Below are 18,137 nucleotides of genomic sequence, written 5' to 3'. Positions count from 1 at the left end.
GAAATTGGTGCTAACTAATTTTTGCCATGGGCGTTTATTGATTAAATGTTTTACCCAAGTGGGAGATGTTGGACTTTGATGTGGCTAGCAAAATTTATTGTATTTATTTAACTCAATGTGGATACACAAAAGTGATACGGCATTCAAACCATAGAACATCTAGCTCACCACATGAATGAATCATTGTGCCTCCCTTGTTGGCCACCTTGCCGACCAGTGCGAGTTCCATAACTCTCTTTCACCGGCTTAAAAATGCTAAACGATATATTTACATAGAAGAAATAATGTATAAATAAAAATTTTATATACGTGTTTTCAGTGGTACGAAAAAGATTATAAAATAAACTTTAAAAAAAATCAACAAAAACTTAAGATTAGAAATTATATTTTTATTTTATAAACATAACCAAAACCGAAAAGTACGGTTACCTTTGTGGTCTTCCTCCGAATAACCATTTAACTCGTCAACATAGCTCACGCAGATTTTTTGCAACAGGCTCCACGTTCGCCGGAGGAGACGGCAGGAGCATCGTGGTCGCATCGCCGCATCGTCATCGTTGAGAAGCACCAGCTAATCTCTCTCTGATACGTGAATGGAGGAGAAAAACACGGATCTGATTTTACACTGTAGCAACAACGTGACACGTGTGGTTGGATGGACAAGCAGCATACTGTTGCGCCTCTCTATCGGGTCAAGGGTGCACGAATCTTGACATATATCGAACGGATATAAATTTGGCTGAAAAGAAAATAAAATAGCAGACAGCTCCATAGCAATTGCCTTTTTATTATAAAATATTTTAAATATGTAGTTACATGATAAATTTGAAGTTAAACATGTAGTTTTGTGATTCACTAGCTTAGAACATCCCAACAGCTTTTCTATCACATCATCTATCTTAAAATAGAGGATGGAGGGTAAAAATAGTGTTCCAACAGAACATTTATTCAATCCTCTATTTTTAGATGTCCTCTATATCAGGAGAAACAATATCTATATTTAGATGTTCTCTCTATCATCTAAAACTCAAATGTCCCCACTTTGACCACTATAAAACATGAAACAAATGCATGATGGTTACATGTATCAATAAAATATAATAGACTAGAATATAGATGCTCTAATATGGATGATCTGCTGGAGCACACAAATATATACATGATGAAACTATTTTAGATGACCATCCAAACTAAGATATAGCGGACCAAGTTTAGATAAGCTGTTGGGGATGCTCTTAAATATAAATTTTGCGGTAGTTGGTTAAAATATCTTTAGTTCGGCAAAATTTACTCTAATAATTACCATTGATACAGACGTGAGACATGGGCTCTGATTTGGACCTGAACTATTATGATTAGGCAGATTTGTTCATTTTTATTTTCCTAATAACGTGGGGCCTCTGGGAGTGGCTAAACTGGTCTAAGGAGTTCATGTATAGGCTAACCTGTTCGACACTGTTTATCACTCTAATAAACTTAAATATTATATTAAAAAGTGCCGGCCTATATAGCAGCGCGCTGTTGGGCCTCTCTCACTCACTTGATCGGCCACAGGACCCTCTCACCCGAGAGATGAACTACTGGAGGCCAAATAACTAAGGTCCTGTTTGGTTCTTGTTTAGTACCTCTATTTTAGGGCAACTCTAACCCTTGGTGCTGAGTGAGGTGCTTAAAACAGGATTAAGCTAAGCATTTAAGAGCCTACTTAGTTCAATGCTAGAGACTTGGACAAATGCTTAAAATTATGATTACCATTTGTATCACCCATCTAACCACCAACCCTCTCCAATGCAACATCTACTGCCTCTCTCCCTGTCACCAACTACAAATTTAATTTTGTCTGAACCCAGCTCTGTCACAGCCAAAACTTACTCCTCTCGAACGTTCTACACTCTGCTTGAACTGGAGCTGCAAGTGAAAGAAAGCGGAGCTCGGCTGGATCCATGCCAGATCCTTCCTCCTGGACAGTGCCTCCTCCCCTCTCCTCCCCATCCCCCTCCTAGTGCTGCAAGTGGAAGATGGTTGGATCGGACTGGATCTGGATGAAACCATGTGAAGGTGGCTTTGTTTTCTATTTAATATCTTTGCATTTTTAGTTGCAGTAGATCGTCTTGTGTTATTCAGGAAAAAAAAAGTGTGCGAGTAATTAAAAGTATACACTATTACAAACTTAACTCAGTTTTTTCGGGTGAATAATCATATGGTCGTGCGCGTGCAGCTCTGCCCCCTCTGTTTTTCGTTATGAACTATGATTGTTTTCTTGGTTATCAATTTCTGCTAGTATTTTTATCTAAAGTCTCAACTCATATTGCAGTCTAATGATGGTGAACTAGCCGGTGATGATTATAGAATACCTATGCTTGGGTGCGTAAAAACGTGGATTCATGTATCCTTTCTTATACATTTATTTTTAGTTTGGCGCTTCTTTTGATCCTTGGTGAAGAAGATGGCGCCTTGTGACTATGTGGAATAGAGGCATCAATGTTTGGTGCTTGTGGACATGATTCTGGCATCTCATTTGCTGAATGAGAACTCAATAACTCCATGAATGTAGTGTCTGTGTAGGATTCCATGTGTTGTGTGCAAAGGAGAGAAAGGAGAGAGCAGATGCTTCACAGGTGAAGTATTGTGTTGTTTCTTTGTTTCCTGGATGAGCCTAGAATTTAATCATTTTATTAAGCTTGATGCAGTCGTCCTAGCCGTTGCTTGTTTGTTGCCGGATTTGTTGAAGATATATGCATGTTTGTTGGCTTATTTGAAGATATGCGTGTGCGTTCTGTTTGTTTGGTAGCTGCTTGTTTGTTTTTTTCCTCCAATTTTTCTGGTTCGTTGACTGATTCTAGCGCCGACGCCATCAGCTTTTAACCAATTTTTTTGGAGCGCCCGTGAAGCATCGGCGCCGCGTGAAGCATCGGCTTCCTACTCCAAGAACCTTGCCGGAATAAAAACCTGGTTTTTTTTTATAAGCACCTCTGTTAAGAGCTGCGTTGGAGGTGCCCTTATAGTCCCTAAAATCCTAGGCATGAGGGATTAAAAAGTCTCTATTTGAAGATGCTAGAAAAAGTCCATAAATGAGGTGCTTATTTGGGACTAAAGAGACTAAAAGCCAGCCGGTCCCACCCAACCACCTGGAAGAGAGGAGATTGTGCTGAAAAGTCCGTACTTTAACTACTTATTAGTCACCATTTAGTTCCTTGAACCAAATAGTATAGACTAAAGTAGGGACTAAAGGATCCAAATATGACCTAATTATTAAGATTCAATTTTTCAGTTTCTGTTGGAGTTGGGGTATTTTTTAGGTCTATTAATTTTTAGGAGGCCTCTAATAAATATTTTCAGGACTTGATTTTTAGTTTTTTTATTGGAGATGCTCTCATAAACTTAGCTTAAACACATGATCATCAATTCTAGTTATCGTGCGGAATTGGATGGAGAACTAATCTTATTGTGAAGCCATTGAGACCGCGTTGATGCGTTGATGGGGAGTAAACCTCGGTGTTGCGAGCAGGGGGTTTGAAATTTTGGTACACACTTTTATATCCGGAGGAGGGGGGGACCGAAATTTCCGTATTCGGAATTTTCTCAGAAATTTTGAAAAAAAATTTCAAATTCAAATGCTAATAACGATCTTTTTCTCACCAAATGTATGAATTCTGAAAATAGAAATGACAATTTTAAAATTTTTGGAAAATAATAAAGTTCACTACTACAAAAGTCATTTTTCTGTACGAGGCCTCCTCATTTTTCCATACGGACCATAACTAGTGGCGTTTGCAAAAATAGAGGATCATTTTCCCATACAACTGCTTAAGTGGTCCGTATGGAAAAATCGATTTTCCCATACGGGTCTCTTAAGAGGGCCGCATGCAAAAATGAGCTTATTTTTACATGCGGCTCACATAAGCGCCCGCATGGAAAAATCGATTTTTCCATACGAGCCACTTAAGTAGCCGTATGCGAAAATAAAATTTGAAAAATTTGAAACTAGTGTATCTCACTCATATGAACTCCAAACTGGATGATTTTTTTCCTAAATGTTTCTAAAACCATGCTCTCTCATGTAACTGTGTTCTTGCTGGCATTATTTTGGCTATTTTTTCTTGTGACTTTGTTTTATCAATTAAAATTTTGAATTTCAAAACTTCAAATAATATTTTGAAATAGTTAATGATTTCATTTGAAAAAGTCATCAATAACAAAATTGTATAACTCATGAAGATCTATAACTTCTATGTTGATTATTCTTCATCCGATAAAGTGATTTGCAAGATTGTCCATAAAATGTACATCTCTTATATAGTTTTTATACAACTATATAAGACCTATACATTTTATGAATAATCTTGCAAATCACTTTGTCGGATGAAGAAATGACCAAAATAAAAGTTATAAATCCTGATGAGTTATACAAGTTTGTTATGAATGACTTTTTCAGTTGAAATCATTTAGTATTTGAAAATATTGTTTGAAGTTGTCATAATTTGAAACATATTCAAACTGTTCAAACAAAGTCATATAGAAAAATGACCAATACAAAAGTTGTAGATCTTGATAAGTTATACAACTTTGTTTTTGACAATTTTTTTCATTTCAAATAATTTACTACACAAAAAATATTTGATTTTCTTCTATTTAAAAATTCAAATTTTATATAGTTCAATCAAACTCGGATGGTGAAATGACCAAAAGGAAAATGGTAGATCACAATGAGTTCTACAACTTTTCTTTTGACAACTTTTCACATGAGTTCATTTAGCATCTTAAAATTCGACTCGAAGTTCACTTAATACCAAATTAATATTTTTAATAATTATTTTTGCATGCGGTCCTCTTAAATAGCCGCATGCAAAAATCTATTTTCGCATGCGGTCGGTTAGATGGCCCACATGTAAAAATACCCGTAGCTTTTTAGTCCTCCTCTCTCTTTCCCTCCTGAATATTTCAAATTTTTCAACCACCCATTTATTTCTCTCCCTTTTATCTTCTATCTCTCCCTCTTTCTCTCCTCTCCTCTCTTCTCATGTCCTCTCCTCTCCTCTCACCGACAGCGGGCAACCTGATGGCATCGACGGGCGATGAGGGCAGTGGATCCGACAACGAGGGTGGCGGATCCGACGGCGCCGTCCTCGGGAGGGCCGGATCCGTCCCCTAGGGAGGAGCTCAGCGCTCGACGGTGGACCTAGGGTGGCCGGCATGGCGATGTGCGGCGGCGGATCGGACAACGCCACTCGAGAGGGCCGGATCCGCCGCCCTAGGAAGGAACTCGGCGGCAGGCGGCGGGCACACGGCGATGGCGGATCGGGTGGCGTCGTCGTCAAGAGGCCCGGCTCAACGGATCCGGCGGTGTCGTCCACGTGATGAACGACGCTAGCGGATCTAAGGGCAGCGGATCCGGCGGTGCCGTCCACGGGAGGGCCGGATCCCCCGCCCTGCGGTGGAGCTCGGTGCCTGGTGCTCGGCAGCGACGGTCTCGGGTGGCGGCGGCGGTCTCGGGGGCAGCGGCGGCGGCGGTCTCGGGTGGTGGCTGCGGCGGTAGTCTCGGGCGACTGGCAACGGCGACGACGGGAGCGGAAGCGGCGGCTGCGTGAGCTCGAGCCGACAGAAGCACTAGGTTTGTTTCTTTTTTTATTATTTTTGGAATTTTATTTTTTTCGTGATTTTTTCTCTTTGCATGCGGTCGGCTTAAGCGTCCGCATGTGAAAATCGGATTTTCGCATGCGGGTGCCTTGGTCGCATGCAAATACATGCATTTTCACAGACGAATTGGCGCATGCGGTTGGGGCAACGCATGCGAAAATCGTTCCGGTCCGTTTGCAAAAACGGTTTCTCTAGTAGTGGTTATCGGACCCCACCGGCATAACCGAAATTTCCAAAGTTACGTTCCGTGATTGCAAGCAGCATGTGAAGACGATGCAAATCGACCAATTTGTATGTGTTATCGCGGGGGCCGGCCGGACGGCTTGATCTGCTCATCGCCCTTCTCCGAGGTTCTGCGTAGCCTAAAATTGGCAATGCTAGTAGTGGCGTGGCAAATGCTGAAGTACGTAGGTAGGTCTGGTTGAGTGATCTGTTGTTGCTGCGAAAATTGCTTAACCGTTACAGCTGAGTAGTTAGTACCGAGTATATTCGGGTTTACTAGGCATAGGCTGAAAAGCGCTATTAAGTGCCACGAGAGCTATCAAGAAGTGCCTGTGTAAATACAACCCTAACCCAAATAGCGGGTGCACCGTTGATTCCCAATTTTGCAAGAGATTTTGAAATGTATGTTACCGTTAGGCTAAACATAACCCCATCACACTCTTGAGACTGGCACAGTATTCACTACACCAACACCAGTCTTTTCAATTTCCGGTCCGTTAAACCCGTTTGAGGGATGCAATAATACTTAGCCGTTGGTTTTGATGAGACATTCTCGATTGCTAGGCTGAAATCCCTTTTGACCGTTGGGCCCAAGAGTCCAAGAGGCGCAACCTATTTATAGGCGCTGGGATACTTCTCTCCTTCTTTCTCCTCGCTCCGTCGCCACCATTCCACAGCCTCCTTTGCCCTTGCTTCTAGCCCCATTCTAGCGCTCATGCGAGGATCAGCCTAGATGGCCTCCCCTCAAGATGATGGCGTGGAACTGCCACTGGCCGCATGGAAAAAATCCACCGCTAGAGATCGGGAGGTGATGACGCTAGAGAGGGCGAAGTTGTTCCCGGCGTAACCCGTGGTCGAATGGTGACTGGCTTCCGGTGAGATGTTCCCCACCCCCTCACTCCGTCGAGATCATCATTTTTTCTTCTTTCTTTGACAGGGGATTTAGTCTCCCGGTTTCCTCTTTCTTCCGTGGCCTGCTCGACTTTTACAAACTCGAGCTCCATCATCTCAACCCAACTCTGTTCTTCAAATTTCTTTGTTTGTTTATATTTGTGAAGCCTTCCTTGGGATTCCTCCGCACTTCAATCTCTTCTGCCATCTCTTCATGGTAAAACCACAGCCGAACCGGCAAAAGCCCATTGTAGTGGGGGTGCCGGGATTCAGCTGCGCGAGGGGTGCAATAAGCTGTGGTTTACCATTCCCATGCGCACCTCGCTGAAGGGATGACACTCCAAGTGGTTCTATTGCACAAACCAGTTGGATTCTCTTCCTGCCTTCATTGGCCACATGATGGGAACTAGGGTGGCCCAATCTTCCGTCACGTGAGGATAACACGTTTTGGGCGGAGCACGACACACTGATTCGGCTTCAAGTCAACAAACTCGAACCCTGCAATCTTAGCACCACGACTCCTCTGGTTATCAACCGTGTCACAACCCGGTTGACCTCGCCAAGAAGGCTAATCTTTGCCTGCGAAACGAAGAACACAAGCAAGAACTCAAAAGAACGCAACTCTCAATAGGAATGCAGATGAATGATTAAGCACAAAAGTTGGGGTTCTACAAACCGATGATGGTGAAACTATTATTGACAGATTAATCTAAGAAAAACCCGAGTCTAAATGATGGCGGCTGCTGAGTTTATTAACCTAGGGCAATCTAGGGTTGGGGGTGCACCAAAGGGGCATCCACAACATGGGCCGAAGGCCTGACACGATACAAAGCCCGAAAAGGCCCAAAATAGGTGACACAGCAGATTGTTGTGGTCACACAGAATGATCCACGAAGCAAGCTAGGAACAGAACCAAAAGAAGTGTCTCATCGTCATGGTTCCAACGCATCGAAGAACACCACATTTGGATGCCGGATGAGGGAGATATCGCCATTTTGGTGCAGGGAGTTCAGCTGAATCCGACTCGAACTTGGAGTCCATCTTGGTGACAATTTGTAGCTTGGAGTTGAGGGCGTCTCGTGTATGTCCAGCATGGTGCTGTCCTCGTCACCATGCTTCCGTCGTCCAGGAGACGTGGTCCCTTTTCCCGACCACCGACGAGGCCCCCCAAATTGGGGCGCTGTTCGATCTGGTCGACGTCGTGTGGAAGACAGGAATGACCGACGTGTGGGCTGTGCACCACTTCATCCGCCGCCAGATCCAGCCGCTGAAAGACCGAGTGCACCTCGCCTTAGACTACATGGGCGAAACTGACCCGACTCATGAATCACCGGAGATGATCAAGTCCGTCGATCTCACCGCTCGTGTGAGGCGACTCTGCGCACCCAGGATAGACATCCCAACTCAGGCCGAGGATTTCCCTAGGCCCTTCAACGCCAGCTTCCAGCCACCAGTGGTAAGCGCACTCTATTCGAGAAGATTTCTGTTTTCCACTCGTACACGTTGAGCTCCGATGTCTGATGACATCTTTTTGTTTTATAGGACAACCACCAATTCCCGTCACATTCGCCTAGGCGCGCCGTGCCCGAACAAAAACGAGCGGCAGTGGCGTCAAGTGATGAGCCAGCGTCGCAGAGGTTGGCTAGTGACCCGGACGCCGAGTTCGAGGTCTTGGAGGTTCTTAAAGAAGGCGACGCACCGATTGCTGCCAAACCAACGCCGTCGTCCCGGTCCTTCAAGCCGACAAAGCAATTCTTCTTTCGGCAAGGGACACGGTAAGCCTTCATCAAACCCATAGTTATTTCTTTGAATGCTTGCATTCTCAAAGTATTTGTACATCCAGGAGGTCCAGCGACATTGACCTGGCTGGTCCATCAGCCGAGGCGAGCGTGGCCCAGCCTCCGACTAATCCCACTCCTCCCACGTCAGCCCCCGACCTAACGATTCGGATGTCGACGCCGAAGAAACCCTAGGCCAAGAAGAAGACAGCCTCCCCGACCCCTTCTCGAGCGGAGATCCTGCCTCCTACTCGACCTAGGACCCCGCTGCCAAGCTCGAGCGAGGAGTCCCCGAAGGAGATCCCTCGGGCGGTTCCCCGACTGACCGAGTTCGGTGAGGCGATGGTGCAACCCTTTAGGCTCTCCTGGGAGGTTTCGGCCGAATGCCGGGAGAGCTTGATTGTCAACCCCTAGTCTGAGGAGGATGACCTAGCGCTGATGGAGAAGCACATCCGCGAGTCTGCGTTGCTTCTCGGGTAAGTATTTGACCGACTTGTTTCCCCTAGGCCCTCTCATTTGGTTCTTTCCTCTCTTGTTCTTGCAGCGGATCCAGGCTCGTTCGGACGCAAAGTCCTGAGCTCTCAGGCTTCTGAGCCCTCGGATCGCGACACTCGAGGAGATTGAGAAGGACCGCGCGGAGGTAAACTCTTTCGGCAACTCAACTTCAGATACAGCATCAGCGACCACAACGGGTTTTTCACACACCTCGCTAGGGTTCTTGGTGGTACACGCTTGGGGCTTTTTGGTCAATGAATATGATTGGTGTAGATGAAACCGACTGTGTGCTTTCTGTGGAATGTATAATATGTCATAAACATCTGGAAGCAATGTTTGGACCCAACAACATACTGCGTGTGTGCACAGTAATAATTAGGTTTATGTGTTTTTTATGTAAGATGAATGTATATATTTTTACTATTATTGATAAGGGTGATAAACTTTATATTATGCGACGTGATAAGTGAATGGTCTATCATATTTTGAGGTTTTTTTTGCTTACTTGATGTTTTCCAGCTATGTTTGTAATCAAACACGACATATGAGTTATTTTTTTAACTCAAACATGATGAAAAGGTTTCGGTCATCATTGACAACAGCAAATTTTTAATTTATCGCCTACTGAGCCAGGTAATTGTTTATTTGGTGCCGAGTGGCATGTGTGTTGGTTTTTTTTAACTCAAACATATGTTAAGCATGGACGAAAGTATTTTTGTCATTACCTTCGATAAGTTATTTTTTAACTCAACAAGTACAACATCGCAATAACTACTTCATTTTCGAAGGTAGCAATCTCACGCAGACATTCTGAATGATAGTTAAGATTTAACTACACATCGAATGACTACAAATGAACCAGTAAAAGAACACATTTCTTTCACGTTGCCATTAGTTAATTTTTAACTCCACAAACCTTCATGGAGACTAAAAGCTGTGGAGGTCATCGGTTAATTTTTAACTCCTCAAACAATACATTCCTTTCACATTGTCATCAATTAAATTTTAACTTCACAGTGTATCATAGTAAACACCCCACGTAATATAAGTTGTTTTTTAACTCAACACTCGTATCTGCCAGTTATTTTTTAACTCCACTAGCTTTGTTCGGGGGGTGGGAGGGGGGATGACGTGGATGTTGGTTGGTTGGTCGCTGTGTGATGCGCTACGTTGCTTCGTAGCGCACAACGCTTCTGTGGCGCGCTGTGTAGTGCCACCATATATATATATATGTATGTCTGTGTGTACATGAGGTTACATGATCCTCAATTAGAGGGGATAAACATAGAAACAAATACAAACAACTATACTTAGTATACAATCTATAATATTGCTAATACCCCTTAGCCGCCCCCAGCGGTCCACGGGACAACGTCACTCCTGAGCAAGCATTAGGTTCATTGTCCGATAGGTCTTGGTGGTGCCGCCTCTACGCCCATGTTTTTTGGCATTACTTCGAGTTGGGTTAAATGAGCTTCTTGAAGATGCTATTGTTGAAGTTATGATGGACATGGCCTACTCACTAGCGGTGTACCACTCGGACATCCGTGCCAAGTATTTCCTACATATATATATTTTGTAGGCTTGAACACTCTTCTTACTTATAAGAAGATAAAACACTAAAATATAAAGGGGGAGGGGCAGCCATGCCCCAGGCCCCATCCAACAATGGTTACACGTGCATGCTCCTTTTATATATAACTCTTGTATGTCTCCACACCCCTCTTGATAGATTATGCCCAAAGCATTATGTGAGTATGAAGCTTTGGTTCCCCGGGCTGTGTATCTTAGGCTTAGCCTCTACGCCCTTGCATTGCTTTCCTTTTTACCAATGTTGGTGTTATTGGGATGACATGTCAACTAAGATCGCTAGTTCCGAAGGAAGGGGAACCCTAGTTTCAATTTCACGGACAAGTGGACTAGTGGGCCTGTGGCTCTAACTTTACCTGCGCTCAAATGGGGTATAAGCCAAGACTTGATCAAGGATATTTTCTCCAAAAGCTCTTTTAAGGGAGACAAATTGAGTAAGATCAATAGTGGATCTAGCCAACGAGATTAGGGGGGTCTGAATAAGTTAGATAGAGTTTTGACCTCCGTTTCTATTGATCTTTGCTATAAAATTTCAAGGGGGAGGTTTTCGTGGGGCTCCAATAGCTTTAACGGGGGTAGAGGGGCTCGAGCCCCCGCCGCCCCCATGTTAAATCCGCCCCTGAGTAAGATTGACTATCACCCGCTACTCCACTATACCCAGCAAGCCAAACTAGGATATGTACTTAAATGCACACGAGTACCAGGAATGATAATAGGGTTGAGGTTTGCATAAAGCCAAGTTTGAAACAATTCAGGTTGAAAAATCCTAGTATGGTTAGTATTATTACCATTGATGCGAAGGGAGAACCGAAGCAGGGAGTGGTGAGTGATGGGGAGGGAGGGAGGGAGGTTGGCGAGAGAAACTTAATCGCATTGTGTACTCATCCTTAACCAGCCACTCGTGTTATACCTCTCTCTATTTCTCTAGGTGTTTTCGATAGGCTGTCGTGAAAATTAATTTTTATGGGTGACCCATGCCCTCTTCTCAGGCCATGCTTACTAAAGATGACCCAAATTCAATCGCTAGCACAGTGGGACCTACAAAATTGACTTTCCTTTTTTTTTTAAGGTAGTGTCTGTTAGGTCAAATATCCTACCCTCTATTCCGTTTGCACGTATTCTTACGTTTTTTCCCCGACGAGAGCTTTTAGATTGCTCCACCTTACCTCTATAGAGGTAATTAAGACTCTATCGTCAAATCCTAACCGTTGTTTATTTGGTGATTTATGTTTTAAAGAAATCCTTGTCTCTCCTTCCACAAATACTACTGCCTAACAAGGAAAGCAATAATTATAACCCTCATATGTTATGCATGCACGCAATATATACATGCCACACCACACCGTACCTCTTTTTTAAAAAAATATTAAAGTTTTGGAATTCAAAGTGACTATAGTATGGTACCATGGTATGTTATCTAGAAAATTACAAAATTTAAAATGGATTTATTTATGACTCATGCCATTTGTATTTCAATTGTTTATAATTATAATGGAAATTTTATTTGTCAAAACAAAAATAATTATAACTCAATGTTTGAATTACTTCATAACTCAAGAATAAACTGAACGGACAAAAATTAAATAAGATTTCACTAAGCAGGTTATTATAATTTCCATTCAAAAACTTTAATTTTACTAGTACATTAATGCATATTATTAATAATACTTTTATCATACACACAAGGAAATATTTGTTTCTTCCTGCTTTGTAGTAATTTATAGTAAGCTTTCGAATGATAATAAATGACATGCATCTTACCACTTAAGAGGTAAGATTTATCTTAAGCCTTGTTTAGTTTGAAATTTTTTTTGCAAAAACATCACATCAAGTTTTTGGACACACATTTGAAGTATTAAACGTAGTCTAATTACAAAACAAATTTTAGATTTTGCCTGGAAACCGCGAGACGAATCTTTTGAGTCTAATTAATCTGTCATTAGCATATTTTGGTTATGTAGCACTTATGGCTAATCACGTCCTAATTAGACTCAAAAAATTCGTCTCACGATTTACCTCGTAACTGTATAATTAATGTATAATTAGTTTTACTGTTCATATATATTTAATGTTTTATTTAGGTGTCCAAAGATTCAATATGATATTTTTGTGAAAAGTTTTTGGGACTAAACAGGCCTAGCCCTTGGGTCAATCTATAATGATTGGCTCACATATTTTCTGGCGTACAGTAAAAAATCTCATTCTATATCCAGGCACATGTGTTACCAAAAGTCATCCAACGTAAGTCAAGCTTTCACATTGTTGTTCAGTCAGGCCCTCTTTATTTCTTAAAAATTTTCCCGAAAAATATCACATTTTTTAAACGCCTAAATAGAGCATTAAATATAGATGAAACAAAAACTAATTACACAGTTATATAAGAAATCGTGAAAAGAATCTTTTATGCATAATTAGTTTATGATTAGTCATAAATGCTACAGTAAACCATATACGCTAATGACGGATTAATTGCGCTCAAAAGATTTGTCCCGCGGTTTCTAAATAAGCCATGAAATTCGTTTTTTATTTGTATCCAAAAACTCGTTTCGACATCCAATCAAACTTTCGACGTGACGTGTAAAAATTTTTATTTTCCCGCTAAACACCCATCAGTCACCATGGGCAGCTCCAACTCCAACTCCAGCATCCAAATTTCACCCTCTTCCTCAGAGACACCCACGCCTTAGCTCTCTCCCCCACCACACTCCACATGGCGCGAGAGGAGGAGAACAGCCATGCTCCCGCGACCAGATCCGCCGATGCTTCTGCGCGCCGGCAGGACGACGGCGATCTTACATCTAAACAGGATGCTGTGAGAATATCGTTGAGAATACCGGATCAGGAGATGCGTCCATGGGAGAGGTCGTCGGAGGAATTCCTGACCTGCTGGTCCTCGCTGTCGGAGTCGACCGACGAGGAGACGACGAGGACGACCAGCGAGTCCATGTTCTACATCCGGCTGGACGGGAGGGTTAGGAGGAAGGTCCGGTCGTGGAGTCGGGGCCGTTTCCTGGGGCGTGGATCTTTCGGGATGGTCTTCGAGGGCATCACCAAGTAATTCGAGGGCATCCGTTCCCATGGATGAAAGATTTCTGATTACTCGATGAACACTTTGGATTGGCTGCACATGTGCTTAGCTTGCACACGGAATTTTTGGAGCGTATAAAGTAAATTGTCCGTATATTTTTGTTTAGCATAGATTTTCAGGTGTAACATTTCAGAGGTAAAAGGGTAGATTATTCTTAGACTAGCTAAATAGGAAAAACGTTGGAATTGAATTAGCAAGCTCTCCGACCTTTGGTTACATCATATGAAAAGACGAGCCAAGTAAAAGTTTCTAAAGGTCCACCCTCTTGCTTATTTTCCTATGAAAAATTTCCTATCTTCTTCCCATGAATCAAAAGGTACATAGAAAAATATCTAGAGGAATTTGAATCCTCCAAAATTCCTTTGCCAATCATCCAATTCAAAGGGGGCTCTAGTGTTTCTTTTCTGCTCTGTTCTTTTGTGGGAATATATGTTAATTAGCTTTAGTGTTGTTATTCTGATCAGAATAGAGAAGAAACTTTACTGTAGCCTGTTTCTACATTCAATATTCTCATGTCATGCTTGACAAGTCTCTCTTCTATATATGTCTGCATCTTTTAATACGATGTTTCACACAGTAAGGGAGTCTTCTTTGCTGTCAAAGAAGTGTACTTGCATGATCAAGGCAGCTACGGCGATGCACAACACTGCATTTTACAGCTTCAGCAGGTTGGCATCGCTACATGCTTGTTTAATATCTGCATTATATTCTGTTGGTACTTCGCAAATGGTGTATTTTGAGATTAATTACCTACTGATTTCCATTCATCTGATTAGGAAATTGCACTCCTGAGTCGTCTGGACCACAGTAATATTGTGCAGTACTATGGCACTGACAAAGTAAGTTACTTTTATATTAATATGTTGCAGTAATATATACTACAGCTTGGTGCATATAATCAAATTCCTAAAATATAATTTCTTTCAAAGGTTCATGATTGTTCATTGTGTGACTACTGCAGGAGGACTCGAAACTGTACGTCTTCCTTGAACTAGTGTCGCAAGGATCTCTTGCATCCTTGTATCAGAAATATCGCCTGCGAAATTCTCATGTTTCACGATATACAAGACAAATCCTTGATGGGTTATGTTACCTCCACGATAGAAACATCGTTCATCGGTAAGTACGTAATGTTCATATGTCTCTGTACTATATAGTCATTTTAGATATGTATCCCTGATTTGTGACATATGTTAGAGTTTATGTTTAATATGTGTAGGTAGTCGGATTCTAATTAGGACATGAAGTTGTAGCTGCCGATATTAATTTCGGGGCTAGTTTTATAACAAGTTATATAAATGAGATTTCTAAAATATTGCTCACTGCTTCTTTCAAAAACAAATTTCTCAGTGAATTTCTCAATTTGGTTTGCAAATATTTGTGTACACCTGTAGTTTATATAGTGGATTGAAATTCTTGTAGGGATGTCAAATGTGCCAATATACTGGTGCATGCGAATGGATCTGTGAAGCTTGCTGACTTTGGACTCGCTAAGGAGGTCTGCCTTGTGAAATATGTATTTATGTCGAGGAAAGAAACTGTATTTATGTTATTGACTTTGTTTTGCACTTGTTTTATCAATTATCATTCAGATTGGCAAATTCACCGCACTTAAATCATGCCAAGGAAGCGTTTATTGGATGGCACCCGAGGTATATATACCGTCGTGCTTGTGTGATGAGGTTCACGGAGACACAGAATAAATATGCTCAGATTTCTTTTGGCACCTTACTATTATTTTCTACTTTGATATTTCGTCCACAAAAAAAGTAGTAAAATATTTCCTCACAATCAGTGGCATATATTGAAATACTTTGCGTATATTAACATACTTCTGGCAGTAATTACTAAGAAAAGGACACCACCATCTGTAGTAAGCTACTAGCAACTGCGTATTTCTCAAACCGTTGAATTGAGTTATTTGTACCAAACCTTTTTTAATATTCCTTTCGTTCCATGTTATAAGATTTTTTATGTTTTCTAGATTCATCCACGTATCAATATATATTTTGTATATGTGTCTAGATTCATTAACACATATATAAATCTAGTTAATGTTAAAAGTTCTTGTAACGATAAACAGATGGAATACTTAATTAATATTACGTTTATGACCTATCTCATTTTGCGTACGGCGTGTAACCTTTCATACGGCGTATGACCAAGCTCCATACGGCCATACCGAGCACTGCCTAATCCTGTTGGCTCATTGTAAATGGACGCACTGAATCTTTCAGGTTGTCAGTCACAAAAAGACGTATGGAACACCAGCTGATATATGGAGTCTGGGTTGCACAGTCCTGGAGATGTTGACACGTGAACATCCTTATCCTAATTTGGAATGGGTGAGCTATTCTTCGTTAGAAATTGTTCTACTGCTTGTTGTTTTGTACGATATATATAATTATTATATAGATTGAAGTGCCTTTTAAGATATAGTCTTCTTACTTCTAAAAGTAAATAGTATAAAAAATTATTCATAGTTAAAGCCTTAGGGCTTATTCCGTTTATAGGATTTCTAAATAATAGGAATAGAAAAAATTAGAAATATGATAGGAATGCATGCGCAAACCTATAGAATTGAGAAACATAGGATTTTTTCTTTAGCACTGTGAAAATGGGGTTAGAGTGGATTTTTTTTCCTATGTTTTGCCCCTAATAGTGAAGTGATTGGAAATTTTCCTATAGTTTTCCCTAGATGCATTCCTTTGAAATGAACGTTGATACAGTATACATTCCATAGGATTTCACATTCCTACACTTTTTCTTTGGAAATCCTTTGAAACGAATAGGCCCTTAAGATTTGATCTTTGCCCCACCCAAAATGACAAGTATTATAGAACCGGAGCAAGTAAGATATACCACCTCTATTTTATATTCTAAGATTTTCTATTCCTGTATAGTTTCATTTATTTATGAATGTATATTATTTTTATATATGTTTATATTTATTACCATCGATATAAATCTAGTTACGACCTACATTATAAAATAGAGCAGGTAATAATTCTTAGTTTAAGGTCGATAAATTAAGCATGCCAACTATATCAAATTCTTCTTTTACTGTTATATATTTTTTTCCACCTATTCCTGCAACTTTTGTTCTGCAGACACAAGCTTTGTTTAAGATCGGAAGGGAGGAGCCACCAGATAACCCAGAGTACCTTTCCAAGGAGGCTCGTGATTTTATAAGCCAGTGTTTAAGGCTAAACCCAGATGATAGACCTTATGCATCCAAATTGCTCGATCATCCTTTCGTGAATAGGTCAATACGGTCAATAATGTCTATAATGGCATCTTGACGGTAAAACTTCAATAAGGTCAGTGATGAAGAGATCTTCGCTCTAAAACTGGTTCAGTAATTTTACGATGTATAGCCACCCATGAATGATCACTATTTCTCGTTGTATATAATGTACTTTATTTTATAAATTTTGAATTGTCGTACAATTTGATGGAGAAAAGGTCATTTTGCCACCTTTAACCACCGAACGAGTTCGATTTTTGTCTCAAGCACAAAACCAAATAGAACGAATCTCCCAAAACCGGTGCAAATAAAGTTCTAAGTCAGTATTAAGTCCAGTTTCGCTACCATGACACTATAATACGGCTAATTTGACTCGGTCCCGTGTAAAGCTATAATCATTATAAACAAAATTAAAAGATTAAATATTAAAATAAATATGTTAGATCTAAATATCAGTCAAACCATATATAAATATCGTGAGATCCACGTATCAATGGGTTCCACACCCTCCATCTCACCGTTTCAAAAATTAAAAAATGAAGCGAGAGAGGTGGAGGGACTTGTCCCATAATATTTTAATCTTTTTATCCTACTAAAATATCAATATATATATATATATATCTCATATACTTTATTTAAATATTTTAAGTTTGCTCCTAATGCAACTTAGAGCATCACAACCACTCATGTGTCCCATTCTCTGTTCTAAAAACAGAGTATGAAAACTACGGATGAAACTTCATCGTCCGTTCCACCGCCGCCGCGCCGGCCTATCAGCTCGAAGATCTCCCGCTAAGCAACCGTGGTCCGCTGCCTTGATCTGCTCTAGCCAGCGTCCCCTGTGTGTCGGTCACGCTGCCGCGAGATCCCTCGTGGAGGTGGAGCTGTGACTAGGTATTAACCTGTTCCTAATCCGGTTCCTGCTCCGGTGGTGGGGATGGGTTCTTCTTCTTCTTCTTCTTCTTCTTCTCCATTAAAAGGTGTTTGTGATTCCTCCTTTTCTTGATCCCTCTCTTCCAATCATCTTTCTTCCCTGTGGTCGCGGTTGTGGGTTTGCTCATCTCCAGATCGACGACGATTTGTTGCTGCCACCGCGCCACCGTCGTGCACAGGGCTCGTCTTGTTTGCTTAAGTTATACCGATACTCTTTGATTAATCTGTTCGTCTACTGCATATCCATTTTGTGGTA

The 18,137-nt window shown here is 41.3% G+C and overlaps 3 protein-coding genes across 3 annotated transcripts; all 3 read left to right on the top strand.

Moving 5' to 3' along the window:
- The first annotated feature begins 6,996 nt into the window (after positions 1–6,996).
- On the top strand, positions 6,997–9,055 carry LOC121054180. Its single transcript, XM_040523163.1, has 2 exons — positions 6,997–8,206; positions 8,293–9,055. The coding sequence occupies exons 1-2, from the start codon at positions 7,967–7,969 to the stop codon at positions 8,527–8,529; spliced, it is 477 nt and encodes a 158-aa protein (XP_040379097.1). The 5' UTR covers positions 6,997–7,966; the 3' UTR covers positions 8,530–9,055.
- A 4,058-nt stretch (positions 9,056–13,113) lies between these two features.
- On the top strand, positions 13,114–13,850 carry LOC121054181. Its single transcript, XM_040523164.1, has one exon. It carries the CDS (start codon positions 13,324–13,326, stop codon positions 13,669–13,671), a length of 348 nt encoding a protein of 115 aa, XP_040379098.1. The 5' UTR covers positions 13,114–13,323; the 3' UTR covers positions 13,672–13,850.
- On the top strand, positions 13,717–17,148 carry LOC102714826 (mitogen-activated protein kinase kinase kinase 1-like). The gene is made up of 8 exons (XM_040523045.1): positions 13,717–13,742; positions 14,279–14,369; positions 14,478–14,540; positions 14,663–14,820; positions 15,124–15,199; positions 15,294–15,353; positions 15,939–16,046; positions 16,812–17,148. The coding sequence occupies exons 1-8, from the start codon at positions 13,717–13,719 to the stop codon at positions 17,001–17,003; spliced, it is 774 nt and encodes a 257-aa protein (XP_040378979.1). The 3' UTR covers positions 17,004–17,148.
- Positions 17,149–18,137: the final 989 nt, after the last annotated feature.

This window comes from Oryza brachyantha, chromosome 4 (assembly GCF_000231095.2).
Source record: "Oryza brachyantha chromosome 4, ObraRS2, whole genome shotgun sequence".
In the NCBI taxonomy this organism is placed as follows: Eukaryota; Viridiplantae; Streptophyta; class Magnoliopsida; order Poales; family Poaceae; genus Oryza; species Oryza brachyantha.
The sequence above is the reverse complement of the archived record's forward strand: the minus strand, read 5'-3'. Positions and strand labels throughout refer to the sequence as shown.